At 39.1% G+C, this 21,642-nt stretch overlaps 1 protein-coding gene across 4 annotated transcripts in view; it reads left to right on the forward strand.

Moving 5' to 3' along the window:
* The first annotated feature begins 8,515 nt into the window (after nt 1-8,515).
* The window catches only part of DCP1A (decapping mRNA 1A), a 34,016-nt gene continuing 20,889 nt past the window's right edge, over nt 8,516-21,642 (forward strand). The window contains exons 1-4 of one of the 4 annotated variants that reach the window (XR_008973240.1): nt 8,516-8,703; nt 9,736-9,776; nt 11,350-11,477; nt 19,616-19,682. Coding sequence is in view for 3 of the 4 variants with exons in the window: in XM_057417575.1 (XP_057273558.1) it covers nt 8,569-8,703; nt 9,736-9,776; nt 11,350-11,477; nt 19,616-19,682 (371 nt within the window). In the remaining variant the exon portion in view is untranslated. Of the gene's footprint in view, nt 8,704-9,735; nt 9,777-11,081; nt 11,158-11,349; nt 11,478-19,615; nt 19,683-21,642 lie in introns of those variants that run through there. The other 3 variants (XM_057417575.1, XM_057417577.1, XM_057417576.1) reach the window with 3 other exon arrangements.

The following is a 21,642-nucleotide window of genomic DNA, read 5'->3' on the forward strand; positions in this document are numbered from 1 at the left end:
ACACCAACAGCTCTCCCTCCGTATTCAGCTCACCTCCTAGACATCACCACACATCAGTTACTCAGGTGACAAGTTTGTCAAGAAAACTGAGCGAATGAGAATTTTCTTTAAGGCAAAAAAAGATGCCAGCTTTATCTCAGAGTGAAAAAATTTTGCAGAGGCAATTTCTTGTTCTATTTTTGGCAACTGTTTTTGATTTTTTTTTCTGTTAGGGTAAGTAGGGGACTCTGGTGATTCCTGCCCTGTAGGATAGTTCATCACTTCAGGAACTCAGTTTTCTTGATTGGCAGGTCAGTTTTGTCATGGAAGTGTCAAGTCTCCTAAAAACAACCTGTGTCTGTCTGACCAGCGCTGGTGCACACATGCATACAGGGGTAGGGGAAAGACAAATGTGGCCAGCTTGACCTGTTTAGACCTACAGGCACTCTGTTTAGACCTACAGCACTGCAAAGGTCAGCTGACCTGGCCAGCTCTGGAAGGCATCACACCAGAAGAAAAAAGCAAGAGGAGATGTGGTCCTCCAGATGGTTTTGTATACATGCATTGCTTACACTGCAGCTCTCAAAGTTTAATAATTTAACTGTTTTGAAAATCAAGTAACTTATATAGATTTTTAGAACTGGTGATAATTTTGAAAATGAGAAACAGTTATTGTATTGATCATGAGCGTTTTGAAAGAATCTGTTAAAACCTGTCACGTAAACTGGTACGCTAGAGGTGTTAAATAATACTTGTGATCATTATCATCTACTGGGAAGATGCTCACCAGCTCTTCAATCCTTACCTGACAAAATATACCACCCCTATACAAGCTCTATGGGTTCATCATTTCAGTACACTAATTACACAGGCAAAGTAATTTTATTGTGAAATATCACTGGGGAAAAGTTACTGCATGAATGCAGCGGATGGTTTCAACACACAACATACTAGATAGCTTTTCTTCCTTTCAAAACAAGCAATCTAATTTGCAGATTATGCTCTAAAGTTACATTCCTGTTCAAAATGAAAATTCAGTAAATTTGTACACAGAATTTTGTAAAAAATGTTTTACTAGTTGACTGCCATTTTGCTTTATGCACATCACTGCACACAACCCATTTGAAATTAGTTAAACAATATGTTATTGATTAAATGATTCATTGCTATCAGATCAATTATTTTCTAACACCAGAGTCAAAGGATATGAGGTCCCAAAATTAAAGGTTGCAATTCCACTTCCATCGCAGCCCTTAAGGCCTGCCTGAACAACAGCAGTTTCTTACACTAGGCTTTGTGCTAGTTTGGTTGCAAATTTCCATAATTTTTAACTGCTTGTTAATGTCTTCCCCTTAAAACACCCATCCTATGCCATTCCTCACACATCTTAGCCACAGGGCTCCCCAAGAGGATCTTCAGCAGACAGCTTTATGGCTCTCTTTTGAGTGACTACAGCAAAGGAATTCTCCATCAGCCAGAACTTAATTGGTGAAAAGAAGCCAAGTAAGAGGCTAGGATCTCATCCAGTTTATTTACTTAGTCATGATATAATTGAGATTCACTTTTTGCCAAGTATGGTGACTCCTTCCACTTAGCCTGCCTTCCTTATGCTCTGGAGGAAGACAATTCCATCCCAAACTGGGTGGGTCTGCCTATGAGTTTCAGTACAAAGCAGAAACATGTCATGGATTTTTGACTTCAACTGTTAGGGGCAGAATTTAGCATACAACATGATACATCCTGGAGAAAGCTGACAAAGTAAAGAGCAAGAGGTACAGGAGCTTACACTAAGAAATAACCACCACTGTGCCTCAGGTCTCTGGCTGCACATGTGTGCCTCTCAGTATGCAGCCCAATACCAGTAGGCAGGTGAGCACCCAGAGAAGGCTTTAGGTGGCAGGGAGAGGCCTAAGGAACTGACCCTGCCAGAGCATGAAGCAGAGCTTCCGAACCTGCTCCTTTGTCAGGCCTGCAGCATTAGGATGACAGCAGTTAGTGCAGCTACTGCCAGCAGCTTCTACCAAGGTCTTGTGATAGATACATCAGCAATCCATCAGCTCTTCCCTGGATCATGCCTACTGTTCCTATTACTCTTCAAGAAAGTATTTCAATTAAATTTATAATGATGAATAAATACATTGTACTCATTTTATGTCTGGGAAGATGAAGGTACAGAGAGCTGAAGTTGTGTAATAACCTATGAAATGAATGCAAGCTTCTCATTCCCATTCTGATTCCCATTCTTCTGACACTGGGCAACCTAAGAAGCATCAAAAGCAATCAAAATCATCTGGGTGTTTTATATTACATTTGTTCCCAGTCATGTCTGAAAAGCTCTAGAAGCTATTTAATCTCAGAACTGTGTTGCATCTTCTTTATTAGTACTGTACCACATCAAGAAAAAATGATCGAAAAATGCACATTTGGTCATAAAAAATTTATCTAACCTATTTTAAAGTTGATTGCTCTGATATGTTCATATTCTGCAGGAGGATCAGCTAAAAATATTTAAAAGGAAATCTGACTTGTGTTTTACAGCAAGATTTCAGAGATAAAGAAGCATATAAACCTACATTTTAAAATGTATGGGACAGTCTCAATATTTAAAGGGCTAGATACCTAGAGGTATCGGAAGTGGCTCAGGAACATTAAAGGACACAAAAGGATGCTTACAAGAAAACAAAAACAGAAGCACAGAATAATGCCATAAAACAGACACAGATTATGTAAGGTAGATAACTCAATAATAAAAAATTGACCAAGTTAAAAGCTGACATAGTTCTAGTAAAGTAGTTTTCTCAAGGCTCAGGATATCTACTAGGATGCACAATTATTCCTGATGTATTTCTTAATTCTGTATAGAGCAGAACCTTGATAATCTAATTGCCTTTTTTTTTTTTAACTGTGCAATCTGTAATCTGTACAAGACAATTTAGGAGAACAGGCTGCTCTGCCTTGTGATAGTAATTGCATATTGTTTTTCGTAATGTTATTATGCTGATAAAATGGAAACTACTTGTAAAATGAAATAAGCAATAGAGAATCCTGATGATGAACCTTTGCTACTGCAACATTTTGTCCAATTCCCAATTTACAACAATGGAGATTTGAAAAAAAAGTTCATTTTCAGTAATGGAAATAGTACAGTTCTAATATATTCAGCAGCAGGCCTTGGATCTATTGTTGGATAAAATATAACAAAATTAGCTAAAGATGTATGCTCAAAGGCCTATATATTACATTAAGTATATAACTCAACAGAAGTCACACTATACACCAGTGTCTAATGTAGTTACAGAAGCTGTGACCATTGAAAGGTTTGTATTCAAAAATAAATTGTATTTAAATTTTTGGACAAATTTAGTCAGGAAGAACACATTACTGGATATTTATGCAAAATGCAGTCCCAAGAATAAAGTTTTCTCTCTAGTTCTGACTTACATAAGTGATAAACTTTCTTTACTCTGTTCAGTGACAGATTCTAACTAAGGGTGAACATGATATAATTTCTGAGCCAAACCTGTGTGCTCTAGTGAAAAAAAAAGTTAGTTTTACCTAATTTTACTACCTACCTTCGTCAGAGAAGAGCTGTCATATTTTGATGCAAATTCCAGCAATTTACATGTTTCAAGCTGGCAGGCAATGTCTTCCTAGAAAAAACTGCCACCCTTCCACAATCCCCTGTGAAATGGCAAACCAGGTTAGAAAGATAGAGGAGATTGGATTACCTGTCTGCGCCAGATCATTGTTTCTAGGAGATAATCCATAAATGATTAATCCTTCTAATGTTATTGAGCAATGTAAGGAGGGCTTTCTGTGACCTATTTCAACCTCTTGCACTTGTTGTGGGAGCAGCTTTTCTGTATAAATTGAATTGAGCATTTTCATTCTCTTGGTTTTATTGATTTGCAAGTGTAATTTAATGCTTTTTCTTTGTTCAACTTTTTTTTTAAAGAAAGTCATCCATTCCTGTTTTCCTGTCACAGAATCATGACTGCAGCTATTACATGACAAAATGAGACCAAAGTAATTTCTAGTTAAATCCAGATTTAAGTACTTCAACATCTGAGAAACTCAGGTACTCCACAAAGTACTTATGTATTATCTCTATTTTAAGTACAGCACAGAAATAGGAAAAAAAATCCCATACCTACAGCTGGGTAAGCCAGCAGTCCCAGAACTATTCACCTATACCTTGTCACTTCAATGTGATGACCCTTGAAAACCAGGAGTCACTTTACACACCATCCTATCCCTCCGGACTGTATTTGCAGATGTAGTCAACCCTGTTGACAAAATCAAGGCCAGAAGCTGTCACCTTCGGTATGAAGAACTGTAGGAACACATGGTTGGTTTAGTCAATAATTCTGACTTAAGTAATTGACTTGGCAGAAATGAAGGGGTACTGGTCTACTGAGAAAGGTGGGAGAGAAATGACACAATAGCAAAATGGAGTAATTACCTTAACTAAAAGGCTCTGCATAGAGGTAAGAACAAGTATGTAAAGATCATCCCTGATAGGTATTGTATCATCTTATCCTAAAAACCAACACTGAAGGAAACCCCAGAACATCCTTCAGTAAGTTGTTATATTGCTTAACAATTCTTACTGATCAAGATTGTTAGGATCTGGACTAATTATTTTTGCCGGACATTAACCTGATTTTATTTTGTCCTTTGCCTGTTAAGTGTGAAAGAATGATTTTTGCAAAAAACTTTCACATATCAAATGTCTTTTTTTGTGGGTTGTTTTTTTTTGTTTGGCCTCACAATGCAAAGATCAAATGTGCATTCACAGTAAAGCAAAGAATACAACTGAAGTAAACACTGTAATACATAATAAGCAAATAAAAATGCTCAAGTAATGTCTCCTGTGAAATAAAAATGAGTTTTCAAACAAAATGGCAAACCTTGCAAAATTCTAGCATCCCCTCTTGTTGTTTTAACCACTTTAAAAAAGAGAGAAATTCATCTTGTAAAAAAGGCTAAAGATTTGGAGGCTTGTTCAGCAAATTAAAATGCAAAGTAAAAGTTCATTAAGTTATTGATTAAGGAAGTTATTATCATCAGAACAATTTGCCCTAGCTAGGACTAAGCCCAAATAAACAGTCTGCAGAATTACAGTCATTACCACTGAAATTTCAGGTATAGGTAACAATGCAATTACTAACCAATAGCCCAAGAATTGCTTGTTATTACAATTCAAGGAAAGACATTTAAAAGCAAACCAATAAAAAGTGTGTCACCTGCAAAATATATCTCATGAAATCAGAAACTTCTGACAACTATTTCAAGTGGAAAATAGCAGAGAATATGAGTTCTGTGAGTCACTCAGATTTGCTGGCCTCCACTGGACCTTAATTCAACTTTAAGAAATAACAGAAGACGCACTGACTGGGAATGCTTACTGCACTTCTCCACCGTATTAACAGCAGCAACATATTCTTTCCTGATGATATTCAGCCAGCAAGGGAAAAACAAAGGGACTGAAGACTGAAATAGACTTTCTATATGAAGTCTGAAAGGAGTGACTGCAGACCAAATGAGCTTTGGGAATACATAAGGAATGTGCTGTGTAAAAAAACAGAGGCCAGAAATATTCACAGAAATAGTCAAACTATTGTTTGAATAACATAACTGCAAACAGCATCAATAGATAGACTGAGCCATGCTGTCACAAGCAACTGAAGGCATAAAAGAGGGTCTTTATTATTTCATCTACCTTAATATTAACATATGTCAAGTAGATGATAGCACTTGGGGTAATAAATCATCATATCCTGTCCTATAAAACCCTAGCTGACTAACTGAAATACAAAACAGAATGTTCTCTTCACTTGTTGAAACACAAATGGAATCTGTCCCTGTACTCATAGAAAAAGCATCAAAAGGGCATCATCCCACCTGTGCCCGGTTCAGTGCAAGAATCAGGAACAGAGACTGACAGATGAACATTTCCCCAGCAGTAACTGCTGAGTAGCTTCAAGAGAGAACAAAGAGATTTGCAATATATACTAATCACAGAACAAGCCTGAATGGATACAAGATTTCAGTTTACACTGAGGTCATAGCTTGAGTTTAAGTATACTGTATACTTTGGTGTACTTCAAGGTTGAGGAAGCAGATGGCGGGCCATATGACTCATTTCTGATATAAAATATTTTATTCCAAGGCAACAACAGCGAAGAAGGGCAAGGAGAATAAATTCACTAAAATGCAGAACTGGAATTAGCAGACGAGGAAAACAATCCATAACCAGAAACCCCCGCTTCTCTTTCTTTATCAATGCTCCTCATGTTTCACTTTTAATTGAAGATGAAGCCAAGGAGTTTTCACACTTGAGAACAATTCACAGCAGCAGGTTGTCCTTTGCCAATAAGTTTTCTACTTTGAAAGGGACCTTTGCTTTACAGTAATCGCGCAGAAAGGAGGGTTTGCTGTACATATTTAAGATGCTGTTTAAAACCAGCTGTTAGAAAATTTTTTCTCATTTTCATTCTGTTGCATTTGAGCCCTTAGAATATTGTCTTTTTATGAATATTGTTTTCAAACTTTAAATTCCTCATACTATCTTTTCCTAATATGGAGTGTTACTGAATAACAACCAGACATTTTACATCTAAATATTTTTTACATCATTTATAACTGTCATTGCCTTTGATGGAAACAATTTTATGTAGTTTACTAACAGAACTAATGAAACCTCAAATTTTGCGGGGCCCTCCTGCGGTAAAACCCTTAGAAGGGGATGGAAGATCAATGAAGCTCTAAGACATTCTGTATGATTTTTATATTTACTTATATTTTTTACTGATGGGAGGTCTTGGAATTTGAGGTGAGTAACTGGGATGAGTCACACAGGGGTTTTGTGTCCAGATTATATATTTTCTTCTTTTTTTGAGAAATGCCTTTTTATTTTCTAGCAGAACTTTCTGACATTGGAACAGACAAATTAATGTTCTCTCCAAAAAGCTTAACTTTATATTGGAATTTGCTATTTCCACTGCTTGTCATGAAGACTTTTTATGGAACCACACAGCTGCTGCTGGATGCTTACTTATAGCTTGTGCATTATATGTCTGCCATTGTCGGAGAGAATTATATTGTAAAGATGTATTAAAATAAGAAGTATGTCTACCTGCAGTGGAGAAGAACATGACCTGTCCACACAGCTTAGTGGAAATTCTTCACATTCTCAGAAGGGTCAGAATCTTGCCACAAACTGGGTTTTGTTTAGAAATTTACAATCCTGTTTTTTTTTCTGTCAGATTACACAGAATGCCACAGAGGTACTTGAACCTCAGGGGTCTGTCTTGGAAGTCATTCATGTCTTAGCCCTAATAAGTGCTCTACATTTTCCTGCTCCTAAAATCCACTAATGATAATTAAAAAAATTAAAAAATAAAATAAAAATGCGGCAACAAAGCACAGTGCACTGCATGTTACCTTGTTCTTGTTCCAGGAAACTTAAACATGTACTGCATAGAACAGCTGATGTTTACTATACCTGAGAAAATTGTTAGTATAAAAGTATATATTACAAATATATACCATATTTATATACTAAAATATACTATGCCTTTAAAAACATTGAAAATTCCATATCTCATGTAGACTGTAAACTACAGATACCAGATATTGATGAACACGTGAACAAACAGCAACACATCCACAGTACTGAAAGATAATTCCTCAGGCCTGTGACCCAGCTCATTGCACTTCCTATGCTAGCCTGGAGTAAACTCAAAAGCCTTTCTGTTACTAATGTCAGTATATAACTAAGTACTTCTCACAGTATAAATAATACACAGATCTTAATCAGTTCAGTTGAAACAAATAAGCTATTTCCCTTTGTAGCATGTCTAGATGTAGAGAGACAACTGAGATTTTAACTGGAAATCTCATAAACCATGCTCAAAGGGCCAAGTACCAGGAACAGAGCTGGATAAGGTGGCTGATAGGACCCTTCCTTCGACAAAGGACATGAAGTCCTTTCCTCGAAGCACTGCATAAGCTGCGCCTGAGCACTATCTTTTGATGGAGCTACAGCCAGCTTAAGTTGTGAGGAAGCGGCAGGGAGGGAGTACAGCTCTCGTTTGGCAAGGTATGGCAATGGTGTGTGAGCGCCTGGTGGCATGGGAGCGTGGAGGCCATCGCTCAGCTGTGCCAGCTGCCATGGAGGCGCCTGGCCAAACCCGCAGCTGGTGGAGGCCCAGCCAAGGCAGGAACACACCACAGCCTGGCTGCCACGCATCTGGCTGAACCCCGAGAAGCAGCAGGGCCGGGGCTGCCTCGGGCACAGTCGCTGCCCAAGCCCCACGGCCAAGGGAGCTGAGAGCTGGTGAAGACGAAGCCTACGGACCCGGTGAAACGACTCCGGGTCCCGAGGCGGCTGGAAAAGCTCCCCTCCTGCGAACTGAGAGGACCGGCAGCCTGTAGCTAGCGCGGCGAAACCCTGGGGAAGGCTGGTGCGCCGGCGGAACGACAGGCACAGGGCTCGGCGTTCCGGCCGGCGGCGGGGAAGGGTGCACCGCTGACGCCACGTGGCTGCTTCTTGGCCTCCGCCGCGAGTGGTTGCTGGGAGCTAAGATGGAGTCGGTAAGCAGAGTGGAGCAGGAGATGAGTCTGGCGGCCCTGCAGCAGCACGACCCTTACATCACCAGCATCGCTGACGTGACCGGGCAGGTAGCGCTCTACAGCTTCAGCCCGAAGGCCAACGAGTGGGTAAGTCCGGAGAAGCGAACCCGGCTCTTTCAACGCCCGGGTCGGACCGGGTGGTGGCGGCGCAGCCCCAGGCAGGGCATTCGCTGCCGTGGCCGCGGTTCCGGTCGCCTGTGCTGTCGCTCCAGCAGCCGCCCAGACCGGGGCCTGCTCGCGACCAGAGGGAGGTTTGGGATTTGGGTGCCTGTTCCCCGCCGGGGTGTCGGCCCCTAAGGGCGCCTGTCCCGCGGAGAGAGAGCCGGTGCCTGCACGTCGTTCATCGCCTCTAGGTAGCTGTGACTGAAACAGCAGCGAGGCTGGAGGGTTCTTTTTGCTCTTGGATGCCGTTGCTGCGTTTACTTTTTGTTGTTTGTCTTTTAATTGTAATTTGTTGTTGTTGCTTATGTGTGTTGAACAAACCCCTAATTTAGGAGTTAGATTTGAGAGGTGCTAAGTGTTTGTCATAGCATTAAAATGCAGTTTTTGCTTGGGTACCAGTTTTATCATAAAACTATAAAAATGAAAATATGTGGAACTTCACATTGCCATGTGCAGCACTGGGGCTGCACACAGCTTTTGGTGTTTGCAGGTCACAAGCACATGGCAAAGGTTGCCGTGAAAACAGAAATATGAAAGAGCTGTAGTCCATAGTTGTTTTGTTGTTGGCTCTGCTGTCATTGCTGTTGTGGAAGACTACCTGTCTAATATTTTTAGACGAATGGACTGTGGTCCATATTTAAAATAAGTAGTTGTGAGAAAGGTGTTCAGCTGTGACCCATGAGGCTCAGCATAAGGAGGGCTGTAAACTACTGTATATCCCACCATCAGGTTGAAAGCATGAGCAAAATCTTCTGGAAAATTGATTTAATTTCCTACCTTACTAATTAAAAACAAGTAGTCTCCAAAAGTAAGAGATCGTATTTTCAGTCTTACGATGTCAAACCTTATGGAAATAGAAGGATATTGTAAATCTTGGTAGTTAAAATGCTATACAAAAGTTTTATGTAACTGTGTGAACAAGCATATGCCTTAAATACAATTGCTGTATTTTTTTAGGAGAAAACCAACATAGAAGGGACCTTGTTTGTGTACAAAAGGTAAAGATGCTTTGTTGTTGGTCGATTGGGATTTTTTGGGAGAGGGTGGGGTGGCTCTCTTCCATAAGAAAATAAACCCCAGGTGGCTTCATGTGTGGCATTCATCGTGGATTTACTGCATCCAGTAAACTCACAATTACTCATTTGTCTAGCTGTTAATGTCTGTATACTCACTTGAAAATGAATAAACTCTGCATATAAGTGAATAATTGACAAGAGCACTTAAAAATGCTGCTGAAACATCATAAAACTTGATGAACACTGCATACGTAGCCACACAAAAACCTAGTTCATTTTGTTAATGCAGGAGCATTTGTTAATGTATTGAGTTAAATGTTGAGTCTTTTTTTGTCTCCTAAAATCCATAAAATTGATTGTGAAAGCAATACAGATGGCATTTTAAATAATCTGTCCTAACTTGCTGTCAGAATGTGAAAGAAACTTTTGTAAATGAACAAAGTTGTCTAAAGGCTGGAGATCTGCTAGTGTATAGGTTGGGGGTGATTCCTTGATTTCCTCATCAAAACCAGGGAAGAAACTTCCAGTTATATGGGATAGAAAAAATGGGTACAAGGGGAGAACCAGCACATAAAACCAACCACTGATTTAAGCTTTAGATTACGGGCAAATAAAAAAATCTAACAAAGAAATCTTACTGTTGAATGTGAGACACATAATGCAGACCTGACACAGACTGCCACAGGCTAGGTCATTGCAGTATTCTATAATGGCACTGTGAAGGGATACAAGCAACCAGTTCCTGTCTACTTTACTTTAGCTCCAAGCGGGAAAATGCGTAGTGTAAGAAAGCCAACCAAACTAAAACAAAACAAACAGACAAAAAGGGCAAAACGTTTCCCTGTGACTGATTATTTTAAACAAGTTCTGTTATGCACATTAAAAGACTGACTCGTGATGGTAAGAATTGCTTGCTCCATCCATAGATTTCGCTGCTGGCCATTCGGTAAAAGTGGCTGTATTGTTACAGAAATCTTAACATTTACTGGCTAATTATGTCTGGGTTTTACCGTCTCTTCACCGTGCTGCTCTTGATTATATCAATGCTTGCAGGCACAATTGTGTGTGTTGACAAGACATTCATGTGGCAAGAGAAAACGGCTCTAAAACTGATTTGAACTTGCAGTGCTTTCTTAATGTTTTGTTTTACCACCTGGTGTCTAGCAAAAATGTAGATAATAAAAAGTGTTTCACTAAGCAATTCTAAAATGCCTCAAAACTATCTCATGTGAAGTATCGAACACACTTGCATTTTAATCCTGGACCTGTGTGTTTTTTTTTAATAGATGTTTTTTGAGGAATATCTGTGATTCAGCAGTTTAGCAGTGTAGAACTGTAATGTTAATCCTAATCCTATTTTGAGGTAAGCATAATTTTAAATTGGAATGAGTCAGCATGCCAAGAAATGACATAGATGAAAAACTGAGCTTCAGGACTACTAAAGCTTCACCTAATAAAGAAGTAGGGATTTGAAAATTAATTCATAACTGCTTCAGAAAATAGTGTACATTGATGAAGGTATTAATCCTTGGCTTTGTCTTAATTGAAACAATAGGTCAGCTTCTCCTTATCATGGCTTTACGATAGTGAATCGACTGAACATGCACAACCTGGTTGAACCAGTAAATAAAGATTTGGAGTTTCAGCTCCATGAACCTTTTCTTCTGTACAGAAATGCTAACTGTGAGTATAACTTTCTTTAATCCATATAAGCTTCATGTTCTGTTTTATAACCTAGACCATTTCTGATTACTGCAATGTCTGTTTCAAGGGTAACGTGATGGGGCAGGTTCCAGTGAGATGTCTGTTGATGTTCTAAGGGCTTTCTCTTTTGCAAGTTAAAAAATAAATATTAGTTGGTTGTTGCTTCAAGAAGTTGAGACAATTGCTCAGCTCTTAGTTGAAGATTTCTTTTTCCCCACTAGGTTTTGGACTTGGGAGATAGATGTCTATACAGAATTTCCTGGAGTCTGGACTCCAGCAAGTTTAGGTGTTGGGATAGTTGTACAAATGAGTGGTAAAATAGTAGCCAGTGTCTTCTTGCTGCCTTTTGGAATCTAATAGTGTGTTGGGAACATCAGTCAAGCTTCAGAGTCCTAGTGCACTGTGTTCCAAGTAGGTTCACATGAAAAGTCCTGCTACTCCGAAGAGCTCAAAATATAAATTATGTAGCCCTTAGAGAAGGGAAGAGGAAGTATGTGTGTATATGAAATTCACAGTAGGTTAACTAGATAAATAAAAGGCACCCCACAGATTAGAGGGTCCTCCTGATACAAAGGTATCATTTCATGTTGTCTTTTCTAGGCAGAGTTCTTCAGACTAATTTGTTGCTGTCTCATGACACTTTCCTCTTACTCAGTTACTCGCAGAACCTCCCTGTATGCTGTTTCAATACAGTACTTTTCAACACCATGTCTTCTTCCTGTCAGAATATGCCCTTGAATTAGACAGAAACACTGCTTTGGCGATGCTTCAGTGTAGCGAAAAGAACAGTCGAATGTTAATGCTTTCCTGTGTGCCCCTTGGAAAGCCTCTAGGGTCTGTAAGTAGTAGTATGGATTCTGTTATGGTGACAAAGAACAGCATAAGGTAGGTGGTCTCCTCTGTTTGATAATCTTGTCAGTCCTGCTTCTGTACGCGTCATTGAGAGGAAAAAGTAAAAACTTCTCAGGAATTTGAGAAGCCTGGATGATTAGGGAAGTAAATGATTGAAAAATCGTGGCAGTCAGGTGAAGTTCCCAATGACTGGAAAAAGGGAAATATAACCCCCATTTTCAAGAAGGGGAAAATGGATGACCCGGGGAATTACAGACCAGTCAGTCTCACCTCTGTGCCTGGCAAAATCTCGGAGCAGATTCTCCTGGAAGGCATGCTAAGGCACATGAAAATCAACAGGGTGCTCGGTGACAGCCAGCGTGGCTTCACTAAGGGGAAATCCTGCCTGACCAATGTGGTGGCCTTCTGTGATGGGGCTACAGAACTGATGGACAGGGGTAGAGCAGTTGATGTCATCTACCTGGACTTGTGCAAAGTGTTCAACACTGTCCCACACAACATCCTTGTCTCTAAATTGGAGAAACATCAATTTGATGGATGGACCACTCGGTGAATAAGGAACTGGCTGGATGGCCGCACACAGAGAGTTGTGGTCAATGGCTCAATGTCCAGCTGGAGACCAGTAACGAGTGGTGTCCCTCAGGGATCAGTGTTGGGACCGGTCTTGTTCAACATCTTTGTCGCTGACATGGACAGTGGGATTGAGTGCGCCCCCAGCAAGTTTGCCGATGACACCAAGCTGTGTGGTTCGGTTGATACCCTGGAGGGAAGGAATGCCATCCAGAGGGACCTTGACACGCTTGTGAGGTGGGCTGATGCCAACCTCATGAAGTTTAACCATGCCAAGTGCAAGGTCCTACACCTGGGTGGGAGCAATGCCAGGCACAGCTACAGGTTGGGCAGAGAAGAGATTCAGAGCAGCCCTGCGTGGAAGGACTTGGGGGTGTTGGTCAATGAGAAAATGAACATGAGCCGGCTTCAGTGTGCGCTTGCGGCCCAGAAAGCCAACCGTATCCTGGGCTGCATCAAAAGGAGCATGACCAGCAGGTCCAAGGAGGTGATCCTGCCCCTCTACTCTGCTCTTGTGAGACCTCACCTGGAGTATTGTGTGCAGTTCTGGTGTCCTCAACATAAAAAGGACACGGAACTGTTGGAACAAGTCCAGAGAAGGGCCATGAGGATGATCAGGGGACTGGAGCACTTCCTGTATGAAGACAGTCTGAGAAAGTTGGGGCTGTTCAGCCTAGAGAAGAGAAGGCTGTGGGGAGACCTCATAGCAGCCTTCCAGTATCTGAAGGGGGCTCGGGGGGCCCATAGGGATGCTACAGTCCCTCCCTTCATTAGGGACTGTAGTGATAGGACAAGGGGTAACGGGTTAAAACTTAAACAGGGGAAGTTTAGATTGGATATAAGAAGGAAATTCTTTCCTGTTAGGGTGGTGAGGCACTGGAATAGGTTGCCCAGGGAGGTTGTGAATGTTCCATCCCTGGCAGTGTTCAAGACCAGGTTGGACGAAGCCTTGGGTGATATGGTTTAGTGTGAGGTGTCCTTGCCTATGGCAGGGGGGTTGGAACTTGATGATCTTAAGGTCCTTTCCAACCCTAACTATTCTGTCATTCTATGATTCTGTTTCCTTAGCTTACAGATAGGGAATGGTTCAGATAAAAACCTAAAATAGTGTTTATTAATATTTCTCTTTGGCAGAGTCAAATATATTTAGGTTGTAACAGGATCAGTGGCAAATCTGGGTTTACACTTCCAGAAAGCATGGTAGAATTAGTAGAAGATGATCAAAGCAAAATTATGCCACCACATACACAGGGAAGGTTCCATGTTAACAATCTTTATAACCTAATATGATACTACTGTTTTATAAAAACTTTGCTCTGGGATTCTGTCTTGGCTTAAGATAGTAAGGGTGAGGTTATATTTATCTGTTATATTTACCATATATATTATCTTATATATCTTTTATATATATATATATATATTATTATATGTTATATTTACCAGATTGGACCTCTGGCATTTCTGTCTTGAATAGCATGAGATCTGTTCTGAGTATATCATGTAACATACTCCAGTCTGTGCAGAGCTTCTGACAAGGTATGTGAGGAACTTTGCAAGCAGTATATAAACATTATTTTTGCATGGCAGGAGGCTATAAGAATGAATAGCCTTTCATGCCAGATCATAATATTTTTGTAGGATTTATAATTCTTTTATAGTTTTATTTGTTCAAATACTTATTTTTAATATGCAGTGGAATCTTTGGTTTGCATATCGGAACAAACTTTCGTTAAGCTGTAGACATGAGATCCTTTATCCCTCTGTTTTTGCAAAGTGGGATATGAAGGAGTCTCATGGGTGTTCTGGAAGGAGAATAGACCAAGTGATACAGTGGCTTTCTTAAGTCTTTGTTGTGTTCACTCAGTGGAATGGAAGACATTTGGGTCTATTTGTTACTCATTGTTCTCGTTAGATGTTGGACACATAGAGGTGTTTTTCCCACCTTTTCAGTATTTTAACCATTAATGGGGAAATATTCCTTAAATCCAGATTTTTTTTAATTTTTTTTTTTCCTCAAAAATCATTCTGGCTACATAATATGGTTCAAGCCCCAAAAGAATACCTAACCCCAAGTCTTTGAGAAAGGCTGTATCTACTTTAAAAGTTGCATATAATGCTGCCTGAAAACTTAGGCCATTTACTCAGTATTCATTACATCAGATCTTAAAGCACATGGTCTGGGGTGTGGCTGAGAAGCTCAGACATTATACCAGTTACAGTGGTAAATAGGAAAATTGTTAGAAAGAACTGAAGAAAGCAAGTATCTCTAAATGTTAACAAATAAATTGCCAAGGTAAAAAGAAATTGTTTTGCTTAATGTAATGTTTTTTTTTCTGATTTAGAGTTCATCTTAAAAGGTGGATTTTATATTTTCTTTAGATTATACTTCATACTTAATGTGCTGTTTATTATTCCCTAATCTGGAATGTGTGTTGCTGGATCCCTGTGGTCCTTGTATAACTTTCCCTCTGGACACATGAACATTCTTTAGAATATTTATTCATGAAGCATTAAATCTTACTGGCCATTTTTTTAAATGAACCTAGGCTTATTCCCTTTTGTCTGTGTTCTATGAAGTCCACTAAACTCTGATTAAAGAAAAAAATATATACAGTTCTGCCAGTAATAATAGACCAGTCTGAAAGTTCAGACCTGTAATGTGAGAGTTTTGAGACGATAGTTGATAGTGTGATTAATAATAGCGGAAAATTAGTTGAAGTTTTAAGCAATGGTCAACTTACCTCTTAAAGTCTGCAAGAAGTATTCCGCTAAGTCTTTCTCACTTACAACTTTTCCGCTGTATCGGTAGTGTTGGTCTTGCTGAAAAGGCTTTTCAGTCCAAGGTAGTTCACATGCAGGGTCAGGCAGATTGATTTCCATGGTGCTGAAAAGACAGATGCCAAGTGTAGAATTTGGGTATTAAAATAAATGGCCCTTGTTTTGTGTGGGTTTTTTTTTGTTTTCTCTCGCTTCTTATTCCTGTCCAAGGGTAAGAGTTAGTAAACCAAAAATAATGGATTTTGGAAAGGTTTGTATGTTTAAGCTGTAAACTAGATTATAAAGTGTTGTCTCCTGGGCTTGTTGTATCAGTATTAATTACCCAAAGTTATATTCAGAATATTGAAAGCAAGAAGAGTTCCATAATGTCAATTAAAATTATTTGAAAAAGCTCGAGTGGTTTCAAACCAGGGCATCTTTCCTGGTAAGGAAAGTCTCTTGTTATCATCTCTGTTCCCAGCTGGCAATGCATTAAGTATAGCATATCTCTGTGCTTGCTGAAGCTGAATGGCAGTCCAGCGAATGCATTAACCCAGCGGTTCAGGCTGAGATAAGAAGGGAGCCTATTCTTGATACCTCTGCAGCAGAAGCAGCAATGAAAGCTGCAGGGGTAGGAACCATTGAAAGCTGTTAAGTTCTAAAAATACTTTGTTTGATCTGAAGGATGGCACTCTAACTGGAAGGGGATTTCCACTTTGGTTTGGTGTAGCAAAGTAGTAATCACTCTTTTTCACACTGTACTTCATCAGGTGGCATTTGTTAAAGGGTTCCTGGTCTTGCTTGCCACCTGCTGAATTACTCCAGTACAACTGCTTGTGGGACTGTGCTGTGAACACAGCCCTTAGATATTCAAAACAATAATAAAGCAGCCCTTCCCTTTCTTATTAATTCCAGTGATTTATAAATCTGTTTGGCAGGCTAATATTTAAAATGAGGAAAATCTGAATAGTGAATGAGGACTCTTAGTGAAGAAGATACTAGAGCATATTGACTGAGGAGAGGTGACATTTCAGCTAACCTTGCTGTTAGAAGAACCATGAGCTTTGAGAGAGACTGCTTTATGTGCTTTTGTCTTAAACTTCATTTGAAGTGTAAAATGATGCATGTACCATATGTGAATCGTGTACACATGCATTTCTTTATAAATGATTTCCTGTAGGATGGGTTTCAAATTGAGTCCTTTCTTTCTAGCGACAGCTTGAAAGGCTGTTATTTGTCCTCCCCTTCCAGTTGTTACTTTTCATTGAATAGCAACATCTAAATTGGAACTGTAAAATAAAACTTCTGTCTCTTCTGTCAACTCTTCCAGCTAGTTAAGGTAACTTTTAAACATCATCTTTTTGAATGAGATGAAGCCCTGTCTGCACAAATGGCTGAACTGCCCAAGGCAAAAGAGTGGTAGTGTCTGGAATTGCTGAAACTAGCAGTGCTGATTAGTCCCAATGTGTGGCCTGGTATTCTCTGACTACAGTTCCATGAACTTTTTTAACAGTTTTGTCTTACTGTGCTGCCCCCAGCTTCTTGTTTCTATTCTCTCTCTTGTGCTACCTGGCATGTTTGTGAACTAGAGGCACAAATAGTATCAAGGAACTACTCTGGACTAAAATGTATCCAGTTGACATGAGGGAGAGGGGTGAACTGGTATAGGATGAGTTAATGGCAAATTTGTGGGATGGTGACACCGCTTTTTTCTGCTTAGTTAAAATGCAAACTGAAGTGAAAGTACAGCTTTGGGATGCAAATTCATTTTATATTCCCAGAAAGTGAGGCCCCCGCCTCACTGTTGCTTTTTGCTATCCCGACTCTTAATTCAGATCTGATGTCTGGTTAATATTGGTACAGTAAGCTGACTGCCTGTGGGAGCAATGGGAGCTTGGTGCTGAAGAGACCAAGACCTTCCTTTTGGTGTCACCCAGCTGTTAGGTTTGAGCAGGAGGACTTCCATAATGCTTTTGTTTTCTCAAAATCTGTTTTCCCATAGCAGTTTCAAACAAGTTTTAATGATTGACCTGGTCAAGCTTGGAGAGAAGTTGAGTGTTTTGTTCAGATAAATATTTGCGGGTTAACGTTTCTAATAAAAATTGCATACATCAGAGAAGAGTGTAGATGAAGGTAACTGATGACTTCATTTTATAAAGTCTGATTTGTCTGTGGTATGGATTACTCATTACTTCTTGTGTGTTTAAATGTATGTGAATCCAACTGAAAGATATTGATGATGATGATTACAAACTGCTTCTACTTGACTACTAAAGATGCTGCCCAGCATTCAATGTAGAAAAACTCGATAAAAAATGTTGAACTAAATTGAAAAAATGAGTCGCATAATTTATTGGCTTTGTTGGATGAAACTCTTAGAAGAGCTGCAGTAGAAAGATATGCTATTAGACTTATTCAGCTGAAGATTTGCTGGGTGTAGTAGAAAGACCATGTATATACGTAAAAATTGGTAAGTACCAGCTCTCCTTTAAATAAGGATGTTCATAGCTAAAATTGCATGCATGCACAAAGTATGTCAGATACAGTAATGGAGTTGGGAGACACATACTTCTAGGGCAAGAGAGCTGAATTGATAATTCCTCTTTTAAAAAGAGGAAGGTAAACATTACAGCCTGTTGGACCGTATCTAAGTTAATGCTCAAGTTTACTTGTTCATAATCTGCTGTACATCTTTGTAGTACTCTTAATGTTTTGCCATGACTCCCTCTGATTGCTTGCCAGTAATACAAAGTGGAAAAAAGCCTGATAGTCTGTATACCAAACTGAGATTTTAATCTACTTCTGGTCTTGTGTAGGCCTGCTTCTGGCAGAATCGAGTGTGCCTTTTATCATTTGTCCTATGAAGATATCACTATAGGTTCCTTATCTTCATTTCTTCAGCAAGTATGCTTTTGAAGAAGCTTTCTTCTCTTGGTAGTTTGTCTGATAATGAAGTCAGGGAAGGGAAAGAGCTTTTCTTCAGTGCTGTAGTATGCTACATGACTACAGAAGTAGCTCAAATTAGAAACATTTTCATGTTTCTAGCCAGTAGACAATTCAGTTGTATTGAACTGTAAATATTAATAAATATTTCATAAGCATTGGCTACATGTTTTTAATGCTTTTTTAATTGTTTCATCTTTTGTAAGAGAAAGTTCCTTAAATTGTGCTGTATTGATTTCTGTCTGTGACTTGAAAAGCTTTGTTGTCTGTTGCTTAAGCTGTAACCTGAAACAAACACCCAGATGAGTATAGTTGTTAATAAAAAAGTGAAGTAGAACTTCAGTTTGTCTTAGGATGTTGCTATAGAAATTAAGTATGGGCATGACTGTTTGAGGGTTTTGGTCCAACGCAGTAAGCCTAGGATAACTGGAATGTCTAGGAAAAAAGTCTGATAAATTATTGCTGCCTTTGCCATGGCCTGAAATGATTTTGATTGAGATTCTTGACTATACAAGTACTTCTTTTACAAAAATAATTTGGAGAGGGAAACTACCAGAAAGCCTCTGTCTAAACTATCGTACTGTAATTCCAACTTTAACATTTTTGTTGACCTTCAAAAATTGATAAGTTTAAAAATGAGTGCTTAAAAATTAGAAAGGATATTCTTTAGCCTAGTTTAAATGGTGAAGTCAGTAATTCCGAACAGAAGGTCACAGAAGACATCTGATAGTTCAAACTTAATTTTTCTGTCACTTTTAGTTACAAACAGTATCAACATTTTGTAGTTCTTGCATTTAAACTGGCTGAACTGGATTTGTGTTTGCACATGTGCTACTTCTGATTACTTTATAAATACTGGTCAGTCACACAGAATATTGAGTGGAAACTGATGGTAATTCATATGTTGCAGATCTAAGGGATTTCCTACTGATTTTATTAATTATTTTTTTTCTTAAACCTCTGTCTTACATTTGTACTTTTTTTTTATCTTCAAGTGTCAATTTACAGTATCTGGTTTTACAACAAGAATGACTGTCATCGAATAGCAAAACTCATGGCTAAGTAAGTACTGTGGTCTTATTCTGTAATTCTTTTATGCAATACAGAAAAAAGTGAACCTAGTGAACATTGTTTGGGTTTTTTTTCTCATTCCTGAACTAGTATGGTGGTAACAGGGTTTTTAGTAATCAAAATACTGGGTTTCTGATTAAAATCTACAGCCTTAGAAGTTTTAGTTCAGGGGTAAAAAAAATCAATTTAAGCCTTAGTTTGCATCCTCCAATGAAAGGAAGTGGGAACACTTTATTTTATTTTGGATGGGGATGCTGGCAAAAGATCACTCTGCAGAAAGTGTAATCAAAGGATGGGCAGTGTTTTTTTAGTTTTGTGGTTTATTTGGTGATGGGCTTGTTTTTGTTTAATTTGTGGGGTGTTTTGATTTTAAGGGTTAGTTACTATTTCTGACGCAAGTGAAGGGTTGGAGAATAGTGGGAGAAGTAGGTGGACTCTTACAGAGTTAAAGCAATGTTGGGAGAATAAGGAAAACTATGAAATAATAGTTTTCCTGCTGCTAATTTCTGGATTGTTTGATTTTAATTTTTTTTTCACTTTCCTTCACCTCTGGAGATAAAGTTGGTTTGTGAAGAAGCTGCTGTGTCACTTGCTCTTATTTTGTAGTTTCAAGGGCTCCTAGAGATGTCGTGCAGCAGGAAAATTTCTGAAATGGTCTCAATTTAAAGAAACTTTAAAAGACTGTGTTTGCAGTAACTTGGGTTTGTTAGCTTGAAGCTGTTGTTGCCGCAGCAGTGTAGGTAGTGTATCTTTACTGTAGATGGTTGCACAGCTGGAGGGCTTAAGCCTGGAGAACAGCAGAGGTCAAAGGAGGGTGGAACTGGTTGAGTTGATGATGTGGCATAAAGTCTTTGAAATGCTGTGACTGAAGGCTGTTCTTGCACCTTTCTGCTCATTCAGGGGAGCTGCCTTGCAGATTAAGCCAAGATGTTTTACTAATACAAATGGATGAGAATTAACTTCAATAAATCTTCAGTGTCCTTACAAAAGGAAGGAGCTTGAATTGTTTGATAAAGTAGTTACACTAGGAAAGATGCAAAACTGCAAAATGCAAGTGTACTACGTAGGATCTCTTGTCATTCCTTGTTCTCTCCTGTGCTTTTCTTCATAATTTTTCCTGAACTTTCCTTTTCACTTTCCTGAACTTTTTTTTCTATTGCATGACTTAATCAGCGTGTTGTGTCTTGCAAGTTGAGACATCCTGAAGACAGACAAAACTTGAAAGCAGGCCAACGCTTTGACTAGTTTCCGTATACTTAAGCAGAATTTCTTGTTCTGGGATTTTTGCTTTGGGTTGTTTTTTCCTCACAGAAGCCATGTAAGGCAACACAAATTATGGATTTTGATATTTGATATAAAATTCTTTTTCTAAATTCTTTTTTTTCTGTCATCCTTATAAGCCTATACAGTTCCTGTTTCCCACTTCTTCCTCCTCCCCTCCCAGCTGCGTTTAAGTTCTTGCTCTTATTTGGCTTTTCCAAATACTGGGATTGATTCTAAGGGTTAATTGAAAACAATTGTGTGAAACTGACTTTTGGAAATTGTTACCAAAACAAAGAAAATGTCTGTTGCCTCTCCTTTGTATAAGCAGAGCATCAGATGGCCATGCCTTTTTTCTTTTAATGCATCTTTTAAGACAACTATTAATGTTTGAAGTGGGAGAAAAAGCTGAACTCTTTGAACTCTACCATGTTCTTATTATGTCGTGTACAACTACAGTGCAGATGGAAGTGTCGTATGGCAAAACTTGAGTTCATTTGCTATTAAACCTAGTCCCTATAGCATGAATCATGGGCTCGAGATGCTTCAGGAATCTTTAGAAGTGTAGCAGGTAACAGATCAGTCTAGCCATGGCACAGCAGTCCATAAAGCACATCTCACCTTTTTGCTGGATTCTCTAATATTCTGAAAATAACTGTAACCCAGCAGGGTCATTTAAAGTCAGTCTGGG

This window comes from Pezoporus wallicus, unplaced genomic scaffold, assembly GCF_028554395.1.
Source record: "Pezoporus wallicus isolate ANWC-B61680 ecotype Strahan unplaced genomic scaffold, APGP_CSIRO_Pwel_v1 contig_8542, whole genome shotgun sequence".
NCBI lineage: Eukaryota > Metazoa > Chordata > Aves > Psittaciformes > Psittacidae > Pezoporus > Pezoporus wallicus.